Raw genomic sequence first — 21391 nt, 5'->3', positions numbered from 1 at the left:
TAATAATAATAATAATAAACAGGCAGCAGGAGGATGAATACTGACATGCAATGCAAAGAAGCTGCTCATGAAACTTAAAACAAGTTCAATATTTCCACATGTAGGAGGGTCATTGAGGGTTTTATGTGTGTCCATGTGGTTTAGTTTAAATTTAAAGGGTTAAAATGTGAAAATAAACGTATGAATAACTTGCACACATCCTTTTTTTGTGGACCCAGCATCAAATTTCTGCTTTTAATCCATTTAGAGAGAATATATTAGAGGATTATGGCAAAAATGTCTAAGTGGTGTAACCATAAAAACTTTGTACCAAATAATTCAACTTGCTTAAAAACAGTAAATTGTCAATAAAACACCATATCAACTAGTTTGGCATGATCTTACATTATAACTTTATATTAAATAAAGGTAATGGAATACAATTGTTCTAAATATTACATTTACTCTGGTTACCATGGAGATCAGGAAACATTTATTAGTATAAGTCCACTTAAATACACTGTAGGTGATAAAATATGTAATATTATCATTCTACTGAGGTTACTTCTCTTTCTTTCTTTCTTCCTCACTTTTCTTTCTTTCTTTCTTCCTCACTTTTCTTTCTTTCCTTCTTTTTCTCTTTCCTCATTATTCTCTCTCTTTTCTTTCCTCCTTTCTTTCTTTATTCATTATTCTTTCTTTCTTTCCTACTTTTCTTTCTTTCCTTCTTTCCTCCGTCTCCTTTCTTTCTTTTTCTTTCCTTCTTTGTCTCTTTCTTTTCCTTCCTTCTTTTTCTCTTTCTTTCTTTCCTCATTATTCTTTTTTTCCTTCCTTCTGTCCTCCTTTTTCTTTCCTTCTTTTTCTCTCTCTTTTATTTCCTCCCCTCCTTTTTCTTTCTTTCTTTCTTTCTTTCTTTCTTTCTTTCTTTCTTTCTTTCTTCCTTCTACCCTTTTCTTGCTTTCCTTTGTTTCCTCCCTTTTCTTTATTTTCTTCTTGACTTTTCTCTCTCCAGGAGGATAAACTATGTAATATGTATAATTATTTTGTGGTTACACCATTTTCAGGAGCATTCAGTCTTACTTTTGGTAAAAAATGGTGCAAATATCATTTCAAATGATATAAAACCAACAAAAATACTAAATGTACATTTTAACAAACCTGATGCTGCTTTTATAACTAGTTTAAACATATTTTTACCAACACTTATTTATACTGACACATAAACAGGATGATTTATTGAGCCATGCGGACAGACAGCACAGAGACATGCAGGACGACACGATGGACGAGGACGATGCATGAATGAATACGCACGGCCGGTTTGGTTTCTTATGAGCCAAGAACAAAAAGAAGAAGAAGAAGAAGCAACGATACAACGAACAGCCGGAGCAGGCAAACGGCGAGGACGAAGACGACGATGACGACTTCTCATCACAGAACAAAAGAAAAAAAACAGGACAGACAGACGAAGACACGGTGAGTTTTCTCTCTTACGAGTCATTTCGACTCTGGTAAAGTCTCTCCGGGGTTTTCTTCCCCCGCCGGCTCGCTGGAGGAGGCAGCAGGCTCCGGTGGAGGCAGAGGCAGAGGCAGAGGCAGGGGCTGACTTTGGCCTTCCGGGCCGTCCGGAGCCAGATTAGACGTTGGCTGGCCTATGATTACGTTACCTGTTGGAGCACGAAAACACCAATCCTGCAGCATGAGAGCAAGTTATAAACCATAGACTGTATATAAGAAATGGACGTAACATCTGTGACGTCACCCATTGGTTTGTGGACTGCTGCTCGGAGGCCAATAGTATCGGATCTGAGCAGCGCCATCTTGAACATTTCCGGTGCATGCTGGGAAAAATAAAAACAGGGATTCTACTTATATGGGCATCAGGAGGAGCATGAGGCGCCCTCCTGAACCTGTGAACCAATCAACCTGTCAATCACGACGTAGCCACGCCCTAATGCATACCCTGCTTTATCGTCACATATAAAATCAGGGAGGCCAAAATGTCCCAAATGAACATCATACTGCATTGAAGAAGGCTTTAAACTAGCGATTGAGACCATAAACACATTTTGAAAACGTTTACTGAGGTTAGAAATCAAGTGAGAAGTTGGTGAATTCTCCATTGACTTGTATAGAGACGGAAGTCCTTTTGACACCAAAACGCTCGCCCCCTGGTGGCCTTTTGATAGAATGCAGTTTTAAGTTACTTCCGCGTTGGCCTCATTTCAGAGGACCGGAACTCCCGCCTGTTATAAACCCATCGATCATCTGCAGCATGAGAGCAAGTTATAAACCCATCGATTCCTGCAGCATGAGAACAAGTTATAAACCCATCGATCATCTGCAGCATGAGAACAAGTTATAAACCCATCGATCATCTGCAGCATGAGAACAAGTTATAAACCCATCGATCACCTGCAGCATGAGAACAAGTTATAAACCCATCGATTCCTGCAGCATGAGAACAAGTTATAAACCCATCGATTCCTGCAGCATGAGAACAAGTTATAAACCCATCGATCATCTGCAGCATGAGAGCAAGTTATAAACCCATCGATCATCTGCAGCATGAGAGCAAGTTATAAACCCATCGATCATCTGCAGCATGAGAGCAAGTTATAAACCCATCGATCATCTGCAGCATGAGAACAAGTTATAAACCCATCGATCATCTGCAGCATGAGAACAAGTTATAAACCCATCGATCATCTGCAGTATGAGAACAAGTTATAAACCCATCGATCATCTGCAGCATGAGAACAAGTTATAAACCCATCGATCATCTGCAGCATGAGAACAAGTTATAAACCCATCGATCATCTGCAGTATGAGAACAAGTTATAAACCCATCGATTCCTGCAGCATGAGAACAAGTTATAAACCCATCGATTCCTGCAGCATGAGAGCAAGTTATAAACCCATCGATCGTCTGCAGCATGAGAACAAGTTATAAACCCATCGATCATCTGCAGTATGAGAACAAGTTATAAACCCATCGATCATCTGCAGCATGAGAACAAGTTATAAACCCATCGATCATCTGCAGCATGAGAACAAGTTATTAACCCATCGATTCCTGCAGCATGAGAACAAGTTATAAACCCATCGATCATCTGCAGCATGAGAACAAGTTATAAACCCATCGATCATCTGCAGCATGAGAGCAAGTTATAAACCCATCGATCATCTGCAGCATGAGAACAAGTTATAAACCCATCGATTCCTGCAGCATGAGATCAAGTTATAAACCCATCGATCATCTGCAGCATGAGAGCAAGTTATAAACCCATCGATCACCTGCAGCATGAGAGCAAGTTATAAACCCATGGATCGTCGGCAGCATGAGAGCAAGTTATAAACCCATCGATTCCTGCAGCATGAGAACAAGTTATAAACCCATCGATTCCTGCAGCATGAGATCAAGTTATAAACCCATCGATCATCTGCAGCATGAGAGCAAGTTATAAACCCATCGATCACCTGCAGCATGAGAGCAAGTTATAAACCCATGGATCGTCGGCAGCATGAGAGCAAGTTATAAACCCATCGATTCCTGCAGCATGAGAGCAAGTTATAAACCCATCGATCACCTGCAGCATGAGAACAAGTTATTAACCCATCGATTCCTGCAGCATGAGAGCAAGTTTCTAAACCCATCGATCATCTGCAGCATGAGAACAAGTTATAAACCCATCGATTCCTGCAGCATGAGAGCAAGTTATAAACCCATCGATCACCTGCAGCATGAGAACAAGTTATTAACCCATCGATTCCTGCAGCATGAGAGCAAGTTATAAACCCATCGATTCCTGCAGCATGAGAACAAGTTATAAACCCATCGATCACCTGCAGCATGAGAGCAAGTTATAAACCCATCGATCACCTGCAGCATGAGAACAAGTTATAAACCCATCGATTCCTGCAGCATGAGAGCAAGTTATAAATCCATTGATTCCTGCAGCATGAGAGCAAGTTATAAACCCATCGATCATCTGCAGCATGGTTATGTTGTTATGTTATTATTGTTTTAACTTTCAACATCAGCTGAAGCTTCAGACGCTGCTACAGAATGAATTTAAAAAAGGTAAAAAGACAGTAGTGATGATGCGTTTTAATATTTATTTCTTATATAAAAAAGGGAAGATAATAGAGACATGAAGGAAGGAAGGAGGTTGGGAAAAGAGGGAAGGAAGGAAGGAAGGAAGGAAGGAAGGAAAGAGGGAAGGAAGGAAGGAAGGAAGGAAAGATGGAGGGAAGGAAGGAAGAAAGTGAGGAATGAAAGAGGGAAGGAAAGAAGGAAGGAAAAAAGAAATTGAGGAAGGAAGGAAGGAAGGAAAGAAGGAAGGAAGGAAAGAAAAAAAGAAAGAAAAGTTGGGAAAAGAGGGAAGGAAAGAAGGAAGGAAGGTAGGAAGGAAGGAAGGAAGGAAGGAAGGAAGGAAAGAAAGAGGGAAGGAAGGAAGAAAGTGAGGAAGGAAAGTGGGCCGGATTGGACCCCTCGTTCTGGCCCACAGGCCTTATGTTTGACATCCCCGACCTACGCAGTTAAATAGAAATATAGATAAACATCTTCTGCTTGTTTTCAATGGTTTTAACTGCAGACTCCAGTTGAATTCATGGAGGATGTTGTTGGTCTTGTTCTCGTGTTTATTTACTGGAGACTTTTGTGTGTTTTAGGTAAACATGAACACTTTGTCTGTTTATAACTTTCTCTAAACAAATAAACTGTTCAGTGTCTTCAGCCACATGTTAAACTCTGTGATAATAGACAGCAGGCTTCACACCATCAGGACTTTTGGGGCCGATCACCGATCACTGATCACGTGAGGGAGCAATATGTGTATTTAAATAACTTGTTAATTTACTGTTAGCTTTAGCATCCGTTAGCATCCACGCTCCGTTTCTTAAACTCGGCTCCTCCTCGTGTTCCTTTATCCAGGAGCCTGATTAAATTTGTGGTGTTGAAACATTTTGTAGATGCTCCCCCACGAGGTACTTTATGGCGCTTTTCCACTACACAGTTCCAGCACGACTCGCCTCGACTCGCCTCGGTTCTTTTTGCGTTTCCACTAGAGAAAGTACCTGGTACCTGGTACTTTTTTAGTATCTGCTCTGCCGAGGTTCCAAGCGAGCCAAGCCGGTACTAAAATGTGACGTCGACACACTGCTGGCCGCTGATTGGTAGTTGTCGCTGGAAGAGTCATGAGCCGTCCCACACAAGAATCAAACCCGGCATTTTTAAATACCGGCAGTAGCGTTACCATAGTTACAACCATACGGCTCAATTTTCTTGCTTTGTGTGAGACAGAAAGCCTCATACAGCAGCAAGTACACCACTGCCTCCATTGTTTATGTGTTTGTGTCGCGTATAAAACTAAGTCACGGCAGTTTCGCCGAGCCGGGACTATGACAACCCCGCCCACGTTGAGTAGGTACTTTTTTGTAATGGAAAAGGTCTGTTCTGGGACCGTACCGAGGCGAGTCGAGCCGAGTCGTGCTGGAACTGTGTAGTGGAAAAGCGCCATTAATGTTGCATAGATTGCAAATAGTTTGTGTTTTATCCTCATTTACTCCGAAGATGTTCCATAACCACCGACATGTTTGTTTGAATCCGACAGCTAATGATACAAGATTCAAAAAACTTTATTGTCCGTCACATCGTGACAGGAATCAAAACTAGCTGCCGGATTCAAACAAACATGTCGGTGGTGTGGAACTGCTTCGGAGTAAATGAGACAAGAGATAAAACACAAGCTATCTGCAGCCTATGCTACTATTCTACTGTGGTTACTTCTCTTTCTTTCTTTCCTCCCTTTTCTGTCTTTCCTTCTTTTTCTTTCCTTCTTTCTTTCTTTTCTTTCCTTCTGTCCTTTTTCTTTCCTCCTTTCTTTCTCTTTCTTTCTTTCCTCGTTTCTTTCTTTCCTTCCTCCTTTTTCTTTCTTTCTTTCTTTCTTTCCTCATTTTCCTTTCTTGCTTCCCTTCCTCCTTTTTCTTTCTTTCTTTCTTTCTTTCCTCATTATTCTTTCTTTCCTACCTTTTCTTTCTTTCCTCATTTTCCTTTCTTTCTTTCCTTTCCTCCTTTTTCTTTCTTTCTTTCATCATTATTCTTTCTTTCCTACTTTTTCTTTCATTATTTCCTTCTTTCTTTCTTTCTTTCCTTTGATAACACGACAATGACGACATTGATCGGATCGGCGAATTAAGACATTACAGCAGATCTCACACATTGCATAAAAATAATGCAAAATATCGGCCGATCCGACCGGCGGAAAGCCTACTAGACAGATAATCATGTGCATGGGACGTTTCAGTGCATCGACTCAGTTATACTACTTAGAGAATAATTAAGTTAAAATAATAATAATTAAAATCTTCCCCTCTCCTCTCACCTGTGTCCATTTCCGCTTTAATCTGGGCCTCCAGGTCTTCGGGGTCGACGTATTGGTAGTTTTCGTCGTCGTCGGGCGGTTTGCATTTACCGCAGCAGAAACAGCAGCAGCAGCAACAGCAGCAGCAGCTGAAGAGCGTGCAGCACACCACCAAACCCTGCAGGAGAACATAGAACATGAAGAACATTTAAAGTACACACCACCAAACCCTGCAGGAGAACGTAGAACATGAAGAACATTTAAAGTACACACCACCAAACCCTGCAGGAGAACGTAGAACATGGAGAACATTTAAACACCACCAAACCCTGCAGGAGAACGTAGAACATGAGGAATATCTAAACTACACTGTCTTCTTTTCCTTCCTTCCTCACTTTCTTCCTTCCTTCCTTCCTCACTTTCTTCCTTCCTTCCTTCCTCACTTTCTTCCTTCCTTCCATCTTTCCTTCCTTCCTCATTTTCTTTCTTCCTTCTCCTGTCTTCTTTTCCTTCCTTCCTCCCTCACTTTCTTCCTTCCTTCCTCCCTCCCTCACTTTCTTCCTTCCTTCCTTCCTCACTTTCTTCATTCCTTCCATCTTTCCTTCCTTCCTCATTTTCTTTCTTCCTTCTCCTGTTTTCTTTTCCTTCCTTCCTTACTTCCTTCCTCACTTTCTTCCTTCCTTCCTTCTTCACTTCCTTCCATCTTTCCTCACTTTCTTTCTTCCTTCTCCTGTCTTATTTTCCTTCCTTCCTCACTTTCTTCCTTTCTTTGCTTCCTCACTTTCTTCCTTCCTTCCTCAATTTCTTCCTTCTTCACTTCCTTCCTTCCATCTTTCCTTCCTTCCTTACTTTCTTTCTACTACTGTCTTATTTTCCTTCCTTCCTTCTTTCCTCACTTCCTTCCTTTCTTCCTTCCTTCCTCACTTCCTTCCTTCCATTTTCCCTTCCTTCCTCACTTTCTTTCTTCCTTCTCCTGTCTTCTTTTCCTTCCTTCCTTCCTTCCTTCCAAAAACACCAAACACCTGATGGTTCAAACCTTCTGATTATCCAACACTATTTATTGGACAGAATAAGACTTATCTTGGTGTGATGAATTAATAATTATTCTTATTTGCCGTCCTGACAGGTTTTAAATCAGTTTTCATCTCGTTTAAAGCAAACAGAGAAACAGCCGAGATGCTCACATTGTAAACAGTAGAAAAGGATTCACATCATGAACATTGAGGATTAATATGTAATCCCTACAAGAGTGATTTTTATTTTTATTCACAGTCATTTTCTTTCACATATTCAGGATTTATAAATATGTGAAAGCTAAAATAAAGCATTTCATAGTTTTAATCTTAAAGTCTGTAATCTGACTCATGCACAAGATAACTGCAGATTCAGCAAAATAAATGTAATTATGTTAATGTTAGTTCTTTATTTTAATTAAAAACTAAATGCAGGCTTCTTGTTTTGACTCATATTTCACTGTGTAAACTTTATGGTCGGATGATTTTCCTCCAACATTGATCAATATGCTGCTGGCCTCTATAAAAAGCCTCAAACTGAAGTGATTGCACTGCAGCATTTTAATTAGCACTAAATTAAGGCTGCAACTAATTTTTGATTTTTGATTATTACCATTATTTATTAACTCTGCAGGTTCAATTTCCTTGTGTAGTGAAAAATGCCTGTTAAAATATCTTAGAGCTCATTGTGATGTCTTTAAATGTCCTAATTTATCTGGTCAACTGTCCAAAATATAAAGATATTCACTTTTTTATCATCAATGACACAGAAAAGCTTCAAATCCTCACTTTCAAGAAGGTATAAACTATCAATTTTGAGCATTTTACCCCAAAAAAAGTATTTAATCTATATATTAAACTTCAGTCTTTCAGTAAAAACCTTTAAAATTAAAATTAAAATCAGACCCACGAACCTTAAACCACCATTTGGACATGAGGAAATAATATTTGACGCTCTCCTCTCCGAACTGCTCGGACACGTAGAGTCCCATCGAGCCGTACTCGTCGTAAATCTTCCTCTTGGTGTCATCGTTTAAGATCGAGTTGGCGTTGTTGATCTCCTTAAATTTATCCGCAGCCTCCGGGTTGTCGGGGTTCTTATCCGGGTGATACTTCAACGCTAGTTTCCTGAGAGGAGAGAGAGAGGGAGAGAGAAACAAGGAGAGAGAGAAACAGAGAGAGAGAGAGAGAGAAAGGAAGGGAGGGAGAGAGAAAGGAAGGGAGGGAGAGAGAGAGAGAGAGAGAGACAGGGAGAGAAAGGGAGAGAGAGAGGGAGAGAGAGAGAGAGAGAGAGACACAGAGAGAAAGAGAGCAAGAGACAGAGGGAGAGAGAAAGAGAGAGAAAAAAAGAGAGAAACAGAGAGAGAGAGAGAGAGAGAAAGACAGAGAGAAAAGAAGGGAGGGAGAGAGAGAGAGAGAGAGAAAGAAAGACACAGAGAGAAAGGAAGGGAGGGAGAGAGAGAGAGAGAGAAAGGAAGGGGGGGGGGAGAGAGAGAGAGAGAGAAGGGAAGGGAGGGAGAGAGAGAGAGAGAGAGAAAGAGAGCAAGAGACAGGGAGAGAGAAAGAGAGAGAAAAAAGAGAGAAACAGAGAGAGAGAGAGCGAGAAACATGAGTGAGTTGAGATTACACTTTTTTTTTGTTTTTAGGTTGTTTTCTTTTAAATCTTCCTTTTTGTAACAGATATATAATAACTAAATAACTAACAATCAACCAAAGTCATTAAAAGGACATTTATGTAAAAGAATAAAAGAATATCATCATTTAACCCTTCCTCTGTGCAATCTCCTGCTGTAACAACAGACTACATCTCATTCTCTACATTACTTAAACATTATAGAAGAGTTTCTAACAACTTTAACGCAACAATTATGCTTAAAATAAACTGGTTTTATGTCCAAATTAGAAAAATATCATATGATAAAAGATATGAGTATGAATATAAATGAGTAAATAAATAAAAGCACTACTTTCCTTTCATGCAAATTACTCCAAACGTTCCTATCCTTCTTTTCCTTAGAGATAACTGTGACATCATCATAAAGCAGAGTGATAGTAAAGATGAACCCAACGTTTATTTACCTGTAAGCTTTCTTTATGTCCTCGGCCGTGGCTCCTTTCTCTAGTCCTAACACCTTGTACACGCTCTCCCCGGCGGTGGACATCTTCCTCTGGGGACGGGCGGCGTTCGGGTCAGCCATGGCTCACCTCTACCGAAAAGAGAAAGAAAGAAAGAAAAAGAAAAAGAGGAGATTATAGTGTGTTGTAGGAGTCAGCTCCAGTTTAACAGCTGATCCTGAAAATACTTTGTTTAAACTTCCCAAACTCTGGTGTTTACTGAAGGAGCAGCCGAGCTACTGTGTGATCAGAGCAGAGAGGGGAAGGATTTAAAAAAAAACATGCAAAGAAGCTGCAGAGAACTAATTAAAGATATAAACAAAAACAAAAAAAGATCTCACTCAGCGTGCAAAGAAAAAAGTGATAAATTAAGAGTTTCTTCACATTTTCAGTCAGAATCAAGTCAAAGTTTATTTCTACAGCTTATTTAAAAACAACCTCGGCTGAGCAAAAGCTTAAAAACACAAGATACAATGAGTCGGATGAACTTTAAAGCAAAATATAATTAACTAATAAAAGTCAAGATGTGGAGCTCAACTAGGATTAAAAAAGAAATCAGACTTAAATAATGATTTATATTATATATGAATGTTAAAATACAGCTAAAAGTCAAATGCAAAAACCATTAAAAAAGGTATTAAAATGCATTTATTATCTGATATAAAGCTTCAAAATTATGAGAGTTACTTTATTTGCACGTAATGTTTAATTTAAGGGGAATTAGGACACTTTTTCAGTATTTGCAAATGTATGTATTAAACTAATGAAACGACTAATGAGATGCAATGAAATACAACTAAGGCAAATAAAAGAAGAAAAAGGAAAAGCTGTTTTTTTCATTGAGAGGAATCCAGTCAAACTCTGAGTTGATGAGTTAATCACAAAATCTTTCCAGCTTCTGAGCAGCTCTGAGATTATAAAAAGTTAGATTGTTATGTGAAAAAAGACTCTCTATAACTCCAGAAATGTTCTAACAATCATCCACATATTTAAGTTTTCTGCAGTGTCAAAATAGTCCAGTAAGAGTTTGTGTGAACATTAAAATAAGGAAGTAATATTAAACTTAATTCAACACTTTTAAATGGTGCCAACAGGCTGAAATGTAAATAAATCCACGCTCATGTTAAGATAACACTTGGCGTTAAATATAAATAAAGATTGGTTGATGTTATACTTCCTAAGTTAATATCCCCCAAAGCATTATGGGAATAGTAGTTCCAAAAGCTGAACATGATTATCCACCAAATTAAAAGTACTGTTCATATTCTGACTCATTATTAATCTCTACACCAAGTCACATTCATAAATTCTCCATCAGTCATTAATTAATGTTTGATTCATTTGAAAGGCAAAAAAAAAGACATTAATAATCACCATTTTATGATCCAGGAAAACTTTTTTAAAGATGTTTGAATCTTGATTTTGCACATTTTTTTAATAAATAGGAGGTTAAATTTGTACTTTTGCATAAATAAAAATGTCCATCAGCTGCACACAAATGTTAAAAAATGATGCATTTAATTAGAATTTTTGTAAATTGTGGGTCACATTAAGAAATACATGTATATATGGGGTTTTAACAGCTTGTAAATGTAAACAAATGGGTCAAATTTGACGCTGATAGGCAATGTAAGGGTTAATGTTCCTGCAGATCTAACGTCTGAGAAGTGATGAGAAGACTTAAGTTGCTAATGAGACTTGATGCACTTAACAATATTTAAGATCTGACCCTCACTGTGCAGACTGGAGCTGCTTTTTGCTTTTTAGCTTTAATTAAATCTTCTATTATTGATACTGGTTGATAAATAAGAGGCAGAGAGTTAAAGTGATGTCTGATAGTCTGTAATGGAGCAGTTAACAATTACTATTTACAGAAAGGTATTTGTATTAAAAGAGGAACACTACACACACACACACACACACACACACACACACCACACACACACACACACACACACACACACACACACTCACACTCACACTCACACTCTTACTAAGCCACACAAATAATGCTGTCCGGGTCGTTGACTAAAGAAGATTACATTTTGCTGATCTTGCAGATTACCCGTCCAAGTCCATGTGAGAGAGGGCCAACGTCCTGGTCAGAGTCTGGACACACACACACACACACACATACACACACACTAAACAAGTGTCCACACATCATAAAGCCTGCAGAGTTTAAAGTGTGAACACAGACGAGTCCTACTTTAAGATTATATCAATACATTGTGCAGCAGCTTGGGGCCAAAAGTTCGTCTTCTAGCATCGATCCTGAAGAATGTGTGTTAAGATAAATAATTAAGATTAATAAAATATGAATCCAGATGTCATAATTCTACTTAACACGAGGGCAGATTTTTTTTAGAAGGATTAAAAACTCAGACGGCCTTTTTGCAAGTGTTACAACATCACAGCAAACCACCAGCTCAGCGTTGGTTGAATGAGCTGTTTTGTTATTTCAGCTCAAGCTTTTGTTATTTCAAGTGATTTAGTATTATAAATTAATGTGCTCTCTCGGTCAAAACTCAAGATATTTATACATATAAACATTAAAAAACAGAGCATGAGCATCACTGCAGTTTCCTTCCTTTCACAATATTTAAATAAAACTAAAATAATCAGCTATAGTAGGGCTGAAACTCCACATTAATTGTCATTACAGACCAATCAGCTGATTATATCACAACTATTTGATTTTATAAGACATCAAAATTACCTACAGTCCCGATTTAACATCTTAATGTCTTGTTTTGTCCCATCAAGCGTCAAAACCCCCCAAAATACTTCAATTTACTGCAAAGAAAAGCCCAAAAATGCAGTAAATTAATACATTAGAGAAGCTAGAACCATCAAATATGTGGTATTTCTACTTAAAGATGACTTAATCATCAAAATACTTGTTAATTAATGTTCTGTCAATGATTGCAGCTCTAATATATAACTGCTAATTGCAATTCTAGGTTATTATCTAATCTAAAAAAGGTGTATAAGGAGGATCACAGCATGTTTCATGATACTACAGATGTTACTGAAATATAAAAGTCAGGTCTGATTTTCTCTCACAGGATCAACAGAGCTGCTGCTAGTTTAATTTTCAACATGTTGCATCTTGTTTATCAGATTTCATTACGAACCTTCAGCGAGTCTAGACAAAATTTGGAGCCAATAAAATCTCATATTCTGCACATCTCCAGGTCCACATCTTCTACTGGTCCTTTATGCAGCCGCTCAGTTCAGCCTCTGTCTATTAACAAGCCGTTTTAGCTCCTGTCACTTCTTTCCTCATCAAGTAGTTGAGCCCTGTTTATAATATTGCATTTATTGTGAAAGGCAGAGGTTTTATATTTCTAAAAGTTTCCTAAAGCTGAAAAAAGCAACTTAAAAATGTGTGAAGTCATCACAACGTAAAGACTGTGCGCCGAGCAGGAAACACTACTGAGCATGTGCAGTGGGACCAGGCAGGGAGTTCCGGTCCTCTGAAATGAGGCCAACGCGGAAGTAACTTAAAACTGCATTCTATCAAAAGGCCACCAGGGGGCGACCGTTTTGGTGTCAAAAGGACTTCCGTCTCTATACAAGTCAATGGAGAATTCACCAACTTCTCACTTGATTTCTAACCTCAGTAAACGTTTTCAAAATGTGTTTATGGTCTCAATCGCTAGTTTAAAGCCTTCTTCAATGCAGTATGATGTTCATTTGGGACATTTTGGCCTCCCTGATTTTATATGTGACGATAAAGCAGGGTATGCATTAGGGCGTGGCTACGTCGTGATTGACAGGTTGATTGGTTCACAGGTTCAGGAGGGCGCCTCATGCTCCTCCTGATGCCCATATAAGTAGAATCCATGTTTTTATTTTTCCCAGCATGCACCTGAAATTTTCAAGATGGCGCTGCTCAGATCCGATACTATTGGCCTCCGAGCAGCAGTCCACAAACCAATGGGTGACATCACGGATGTTACGTCCATTTCTTATATACAGTCTATGGGTGGGACGAATAAAACATGGAAATAAATCTAGAAACTTGAGCCAGTCGAGTAATTCTTATTGGACTGAATGTGTGAAAATGTTTAGTCCAATATTTCATCTTTTGTAATATATAAATAGATCCATGAACTTTGTGAACCGGTCGCTCTGAGCAGATTGAAACCCTGAATCTTCTGGGGAACTCTGACCTTGTTTAATAATAATAAAAAGCATGATAAAGATCCAGTGTCTGCTTCGTCCTCGCCTGCTCACACTCACACAACACTCATCTTTGTTCATTTTCAAACATTTTCTAAAATTAGCTTCCCGTCCTGAGGGTGTCCTCCTCAGAAAGTCATCTCCACAGCGCAGTGAACGCTGCTCATACACAGCCGACGACCCTTCGCTGACTTTTAAGTTCATTTTTGCTTTTTATTGAGTTAATCCCCGAGCAGAGTTCAGTGTCTGTACGCGTTTTCACTGAGAGCAGCGCTGCGTTACAGAGAGTGAAAAGGAGCTTTGCTTCTATTGTCTCTCATCCGATTAGTTCACAGCTTCCTGTTGAGAAAACAAAAATTAAGCTTCACTGTGCTTACATGCATTTGTGATTATAACAGATGGTTAAAGTCTGTTCACACCGTTAATTTCCTCTTTACACGTCGAGAGCAGCGTCACTCAGACCGATGACAGAAAGCTCAGTCAACCTTTAAAATACACATTTTACCAGCTGGAGTTAAGTGACTACTTATTAAGATTAATATAAACTCTTACTCTCACTCATCTGTATTTAGTATTTAGTACGTTTAATGAGGGCCTGAAACGAGCCAAATCAGAAGATAAGATAAGTTAAGATAAATTTATTGATCCCACAGTTGGGAAAATTCATTGCTACAGCAGCTCAAAAAATAGTGATATAGAAAAAACAAAAACAAATGTATACAACAATAAAATTAAAACCTAAATAAAAAGGACCTTAAAGTGCAATTATAGTGCAGCATTGTACAGGAGCATGACGTAGTGAGAAGTAAAGATGGAAGAAAGGAAAATAAGACAAGAAGGAAGGAAGGAAGGGAGGAAGGGAGGAAAAGAAGACAGGAAGGACAGAGGGAAGGAAGGAAGGAAAGATGGAAGGGAGGAAGGAAGGAAGGAAGGAAGGAAAGATGGAAGACAGGATGAAGGAAGGAAGGAAGGACGGAAGGAAGGAAGAAAGGAAGGAAACTGTGCCAGATTGGACCCCTCGGCGAGCCGGTTCTGGCGGACCGACATCCCACACAAGAATCAAACCCGGCATTTTTAAATACCAACAACAGCGTTACAGAGATTGGTTTCTCTTCTCTTGCTTTGTGTGAGATAGAAAGCCTCATAGAGCAGCAAGTACACCATCGCCTCCATGTCCTCCATTGTTTATGTGTTTGTGTCGCGTAGAAAACGAAGTCACGGCAGTTTAGCGCAGCCATGCTATGACAACCCCGCCCACGTTGAGGAGGAACTATAGTAATGGAAAAGGTTCCTGGTACCAAACCGAGTCGAGTCGTGCTAGAAGTGTGTAGTTGAAAAGCGCCATTACACTTGAGGTGTATTAGTCTGTCACTGAATGAGCTGCTTAGGGCCTCACAGTCAGATGCAGAGGACGGGAGGGGTTGTCCATGATGGAGGACAGTTTGGCTAAAACCCTCTTCTCTCTCCCACCTCCTCTATGGAGACCAGGAGGCAGCCACAGTGTTATACGATAGGGTAAATAATGGCGGAGAATATAAGTAAAGCACAATCTAAAAAGTGCAATAAATAAAATAGTGAAGCTGCAACTAACGACTATTTTTAATTAATAGTTAGTCGTTAGGCCCGATGCTCATACTGATATTATAAACACTGGATATCTGCATAAACGCACATTTTTGGCAATGAGACCTTAAATGTGATCAATGTAATGAAGGCTGTGATGTTTTACAGATTAACAATAAACTACATTGTTTAAAATAAAATGACATCAGTGCAATGAAACAGCTAAACTACTGTAAATGAAAAATATAAAAAGAATGAAATATACATTAAATGCTGCCTATTTAACTCCTTTTTAAATATATATACGCATATCGGACGACACTGATACTGATATATCTGTGATAGGCCAATATCAGCTGATAATATCAGTCAAGCTCTAATTAGTTGTCGTTAAAATGTCAGAAAAATTGTGAAAAATGTTGATTACTGTTTTCCAAAACCCAAAGTTACAGCCTCAAATGTTTTGTTTTGTCCGTTTACTGTCACAAAAACAGATAATATTCACATTTCAAATCAGAGAATATTTAAATGTTCTTCGAAAATTGACTCAAAACAATCAAATCAATTATCAAAATAGTTGATTAATTTAAAGGTTGGCAACTAATAGACTAATTGTTGCAGCTTTAAATGTAAATATGTATAAAATATAGGAAAATAATCAAACAAAACAAATCACAGTTTAACATAAAAGAGAGAAAATCAAACAAATCAACACTCAGTTTGGTATTTCTGATTGATTAAATGATTAAACTGACTATCAAAATTGTCTCTGATTACTTTATTGATGATCAATTAACTCATTTATAGACTAATAATCTCAACTCAAAGAAAAACAGGCTGAAAATTATTCTAATTAAGTATAAAACATTTGTATTTGAACACTGAGGTCAGCAATTAAAAATAAAACAAACTATCAACATGATTGATTATCTATCCACTGATACTCAGACCTGTGCGGTTGCCATGGCAGCAGTGATTTAAACAACCCTAACAAAGCAGTATACAGTCAGTATTGATCTGGATGTTTAATTGAAATAAAGCCTGAACAGAGGAGATAAAAGCCTCCTCTGTGTTTCCTCGCTGCAGGTCCAGATGGTTCGTCCTGCTGCCGCCAACAAACAAGCTGATGGAAATATTTCTCCCAAAAAAAATCTGACTGCACTGATCAGACTGCAACGATCAATGCAGTTTAATTAGCTGAGTGTTGTTTTACTGTCTCTTCCCTTTATGAGGTTGCACTTGATGCTGTTGCACTTTAGTTGCTGTTTAGTTTTTAGTGATTCTTTTATATTTATATACATTTTTTTAGTAAACATATTTATTTATAAATGTTTAATTTAGCACCGGGACCTGAGCACTAAATAAATGCGTCTGATTCTGATGTATATTTGATCCTTGTAGAACCTGATAATGTAATAAAAAATAAACTCATAACTCAAAATGTAATAATGTTATAATTACAATATTGGGAATTTATAACATTATTAGGTTCTGCTAAAATAAGATAAACCCAATAATGTTATAATTTATTACATCATCGTTATACAGAGATTGTTACATTATTGGGAAATGCACTTTATAACATTATCAGGTTCTACGATCCTTTTTCTTAATTCAAGTTAAATATATACATTGTTTTTTTTGTTATTTAGTTAGTTGGTTCCTAGTTTAGTTTACTGTTTCAGTGCATTTTATACAATTAGGTTTATTATTGTCTTACTTAAGTGTTTTTAACCCTTTACATACTGCTCATTCTGACTACTACACCAATTCATATTCATAAACTCCCCTTCAGTCATTAATACATGTTTGATTAATCTTATGGGGGCAAAACAACATTCATAATCACTATTTGAAATGGTCCAGGAGAACATTTTTTACATGTTTTAATGCAGATTTTTTTATTTTAAATAAATAAAGCCTAAACTTGTACATTTGCATATATAAAAATGTGTATTAGCTGAACAATAATACACATTTTAAAAAGGTGCATCCATTTTTTTTATATAGTTGGTCACATTAGGATAATAAATGTGTAATATGGTGTTTTTACAGCGTGTAAATGTAAAAAATGGGTCAAATTAGACTCTGAACAGCATGTAAGGGCTAAAGGATGATTGCAAAAAATGTGTGTTCCTGCATATATTCTGTATTTATATGAAAATTGGGTTTTTTTATTCCTTAATATCGATATCAGCCTCAAAAACCCAGTATCGGTCGGACTTTATGAAATAAAACCAAACTAAAGGAACCTACTCTGAATACACACGAGATGAGTCACACATTTTACAAAAAAAGAGGGTCAAACCTGAAGCTGAATGAATGCAGATGCTTCCACACAGCTGCACTGTGCATGCTACAATTAACCAATGAACATCCACTCGTGCTCCGTGGCATGAATTAAATGGCTGAGCAGGGTCAGTTTGGGTTTAAACACCTTTGGGAGATTTTAACGTCACTCAACAATCATAAAAACATAAAAAAACACCAAATAATCGTCACACACTGAAGCTGTTCTGATGCCTTAACCCTCCTGTTGTCCTCAGGTCAAGAAAGGACAGGAGGAAGGAAGGAAAGAAGGAAGGAAGGAAGGAAGGAAGGAAAGGAGTAAGGAGGGATGGAGGAAAAGAGGAAGGGAGGAAGGAGAGAAGAAGGAAGGAAGGAGGAAAAGAGGCAGGGAGGAAGGAGAGAAGGAAGGAAGGAAGGGCGGAAGGGAGGAAAGAAGGAAGGAAAGGAGTAAGGAGGGATGAGGAAAAGAGGAAGCAAGAAAGGAAGGAAGGAATGAGAGAAGGAAGTAAGGAGAGAAGGAAGGGTGGAAGGAAAGGAGGAAGGAAGGAAGGAAGGTTGGAAGGAAAGGAGGAAGGAAGGAAGGAAGGAAGGAAGGAAGGAGGAGGAAGCAAAGAAAGAGGGAAGAAGGGGGAGAACGAAGGAAAAATTAAAGAAAGAGGGAGGAAAGAAGGAACAGTCAAAACAGACGGGGTCAATTTGACCCGGGAGGACAACAGGAGGGTTAATAAAGACACTTCATGTTAATGTTTTCCTTTTAAAACTACACTGAATCAAACAATGCCCCATCATAAATATATTTAAGCATCACATCAACTAAACTGAACTTTTTACACTCTATTTATTCTTGTTTCTTTCATTTTTCTTCACCCGTTCTTATCATAGACTGTATATAAAATGGACGTAACATCCGTGACGTCACCCATTGGTTTGTGGACTGCTGCTCGGAGGCCAATAGTTTCGGATCTGAGCAGCGCCATCTTGAAAATGTCAGATGCATGTTGGGAAAAATAAAAACATGGATTCTACTTATATGGGCATCAGGAGGAGCATGAGGCGCCCTCCTGAACCTGTGAACCAATCAACCTGTCAATCACGACGTAGCCACGCCCTAATGCATACCCTGCTTTATCGTCACATATAAAATCAGGGAGGCCAAAATGTCCCAAATGAACATCATACTGCATTGAAGAAGGCTTTAAACTAGCGATTGAGACCATAAACACATTTTGAAAACGTTTACTGAGGTTAGAAATCAAGTGAGAAGTTGGTGAATTCTCCATTGACTTGTATAGAGACGGAAGTCCTTTTGACACCAAAACGGTCGCCCCCTGGTGGCCTTTTGATAGAATGCAGTTTTAAGTTACTTCCGCGTTGGCCTCATTTCAGAGGACTGGAACTCCCCGCCAGGTTTTTATTCTCATGTTCGAATGCATTCAAATTCAAAAAATTCAAATTGAACGCGTGTAGAGAGATATTCAAAAACGCTGCTCGTTTATCAAACCTGCAATCGCCCATTTTATGAAAATTAAACCATAAAGCAGCTGCAGAGACACACACACACACACACAGAGAGGAACACACACACACACACACACACACACACACACACACACAGAGAGGAAGACACACACACAGGCGTTTGTCTGAGTCTCTGATTGTTTGACTGGACTGCAGATTATTTATCTTTTAACTTTAGAAAAACTATTTATGATGATTAATTCTGCAGTGAAACGTCGACAGCTGAGACACTAAAGCAGAAAATGAGACTTTAATTAATTAATACAGACAGATTTAAAAAGGAGATTCTCATATTTGATTAAAAATCCTGCATTTATCTGTAATAACTCATCATTTCTGTATAAAATATCTGCTCTCAGCTCTCTACAGTAGCAGATACAGTAAGACAGGATCACACACACACACACACACACACACACACACACACACACACACACACACACGACAGCTTGCTCCTCCACAGGTGACCCGAAGGTGCTGAAAGGAAAAAATCTCCAAAATCCTGATTATAATGTAACTGCTGCTTCACCAGAGACTCACATAATCAATGAATCAGGTTTTATTTTGACAACAGATGAACCATTATCAATCATTTTCTGGTTATATATCAACATATAAAAAGACTATTTTATGATCCAGGAGTCAATTTAATGCTGATTTTTGAATTTTTTTAATAAACGCAGGTCAAATTTATACATTTGCATCAATAAAAATGTGTTTCAGCTGCACAAAAATTATAAAAAAAGATGCATTTTCTTTCTATTTTTGTATACTGTGGGTCACATTAGGAAAAGACTGCTAAAAATAAATGTTATATTGTGTTTTTACAGCTGTCAAATGTTTAAAAAAAGGGTCAAATTTGACTGTTAACAGTATGTAAGAGTTAAAAAGACGCATATTTAAAAATAATAGATACAACTCTCAGGAGGAGATTTGAAATTAAATTAAAATATAATGATAAACTCAAAATGTTGCTTCATGTTTTAGTCATTTTAAAAACAGCTATTATTAGTAAAAAAAAAAAAAAGGATGTTTGTCAAAAATCCACCAAGAACAGAAACTCTGAAAATAGCCTGTAACACTTCTTCTATAAATAAACCTCTCTGTGTAGTTAATAATATCTCAGACTGTGTTAACGGTGTAATCACAGCAGCTCAGGTCAGAAGACAACACAATCAACACTGAGCTGATTTAAAAACAGAGCTTTGAGATTTCCTGATAACTAAACCTTCATAATTTCAACATTAATCATCCTGAATGACAGAAATGATCAATGCAGACAGAAGAGTTCATGAGCAGGAAATTAACCATCTACATGTTACTTAAATGTGTTAATAACTGTACAATAAAAAGCCAAAAAGTGCCAATAAAAATAATTATAAATGTAGATATAGAGAGAGAATATGTTCAATACTAATAATTAAATAATAGAGAGGATTGTTGAGGTAAGGAAGGAAAAGAAGGAAGGAAGGAAAGGAGGAAAGGAAAGAAAGAAGGGAGGAAGGAAGGAAGGACGGAGGAAAGAAGGAAGGAAGGGAGGAAGGTAGGGGGGAGGAAAGAAAGAGAGAAGGAGGGAGGGAGGAAGGAAGGAAGGAGGAAGGAAGGAAGAAAGGGGGAGGGAGGAAGGAAAGAAGGAAGGGAGGAAAGAGAGAGGAAGGAAAGAAAGAGAAGGAGGGAGGGAGGAAGGAAGGAAGGAAGGAAGGAAGGAAGGAAGGAAGGAAGGAAGGAAGGACAGAGGAAAGAAGGAAGGGAGGAAGGTAGGGGGGAGGAAAGAAAGAGAGAAGGAGGGAGGGAGGGAGGTAGGAAGGACAGAATGAAGGAAGAAAGGCGGAGGGAGGAAGGAAAGAAGGAAGGGAGGAAAGAGAGGTTTTTCTGTTAAAGCATCAACATCCATCTCTATAATACTGTTGTAATATCGATATCGAGGTATTTGGTCTAATATATAGTGATATTTGATTTTGTCCATATCGCCCAGCCCTAATTTTAGGTTTATTTAATCCTTTTTTTCCCTAATCCAACTATAATATATTACATATTAAATCCGCCCATTGAAGTTTACTGTTTTAGATTAAGTTTAGTTTAAAGTATTTTGGTAAACACTTCTGGAAAATAAAAGCGTGTTTATGTACATATAGGGATGCTCGATATTGACTTTTCTGCCGATATCCGATATTCCCCAACTCTTAATTTCCGATACCGATATCACCCGATACCGATATTTGCAGGCTTTTTACACCAAAACTATTAGGTAACAACATAACATATCTCCTACTGTTGAATTAACACATTATGCCTCATTGTATTGTGATGCCCCACTGGATGCAAACATAAATGCAACATGGGTTTCCACATGTAAACACT

The 21391-nt window shown here is 38.1% G+C and overlaps 1 protein-coding gene across 2 annotated transcripts in view; it reads right to left on the bottom strand.

The window, feature by feature from the left end:
- The window catches only part of dnajc5ga (DnaJ (Hsp40) homolog, subfamily C, member 5 gamma a), a 28121-nt gene that overhangs the window by 2059 nt on the left and 4671 nt on the right, over window positions 1-21391 (bottom strand). Inside the window, exons 2-5 of one of the 2 annotated variants that reach the window (XM_062436879.1) lie at window positions 9437-9564; window positions 8272-8485; window positions 6366-6522; window positions 1474-1646 (exon numbers count right to left, since the gene is read on the bottom strand). In XM_062436879.1, coding sequence (XP_062292863.1) covers window positions 1477-1646; window positions 6366-6522; window positions 8272-8485; window positions 9437-9555 — 660 coding nt within the window. In that variant the 5' untranslated portion in view covers window positions 9556-9564 and the 3' untranslated portion in view covers window positions 1474-1476. The remainder of the gene's footprint in view (window positions 1-1473; window positions 1647-6365; window positions 6523-8271; window positions 8486-9436; window positions 9565-21391) is intronic. The other variant, XM_062436880.1, reaches the window with a different exon arrangement.

Source organism: Scomber scombrus, chromosome 17 (genome assembly GCF_963691925.1).
Source record: "Scomber scombrus chromosome 17, fScoSco1.1, whole genome shotgun sequence".
In the NCBI taxonomy this organism is placed as follows: Eukaryota; Metazoa; Chordata; class Actinopteri; order Scombriformes; family Scombridae; genus Scomber; species Scomber scombrus.
Note: the sequence above shows the minus strand (reverse complement) of the source record. Positions and strands in the feature narration are given on the sequence as shown.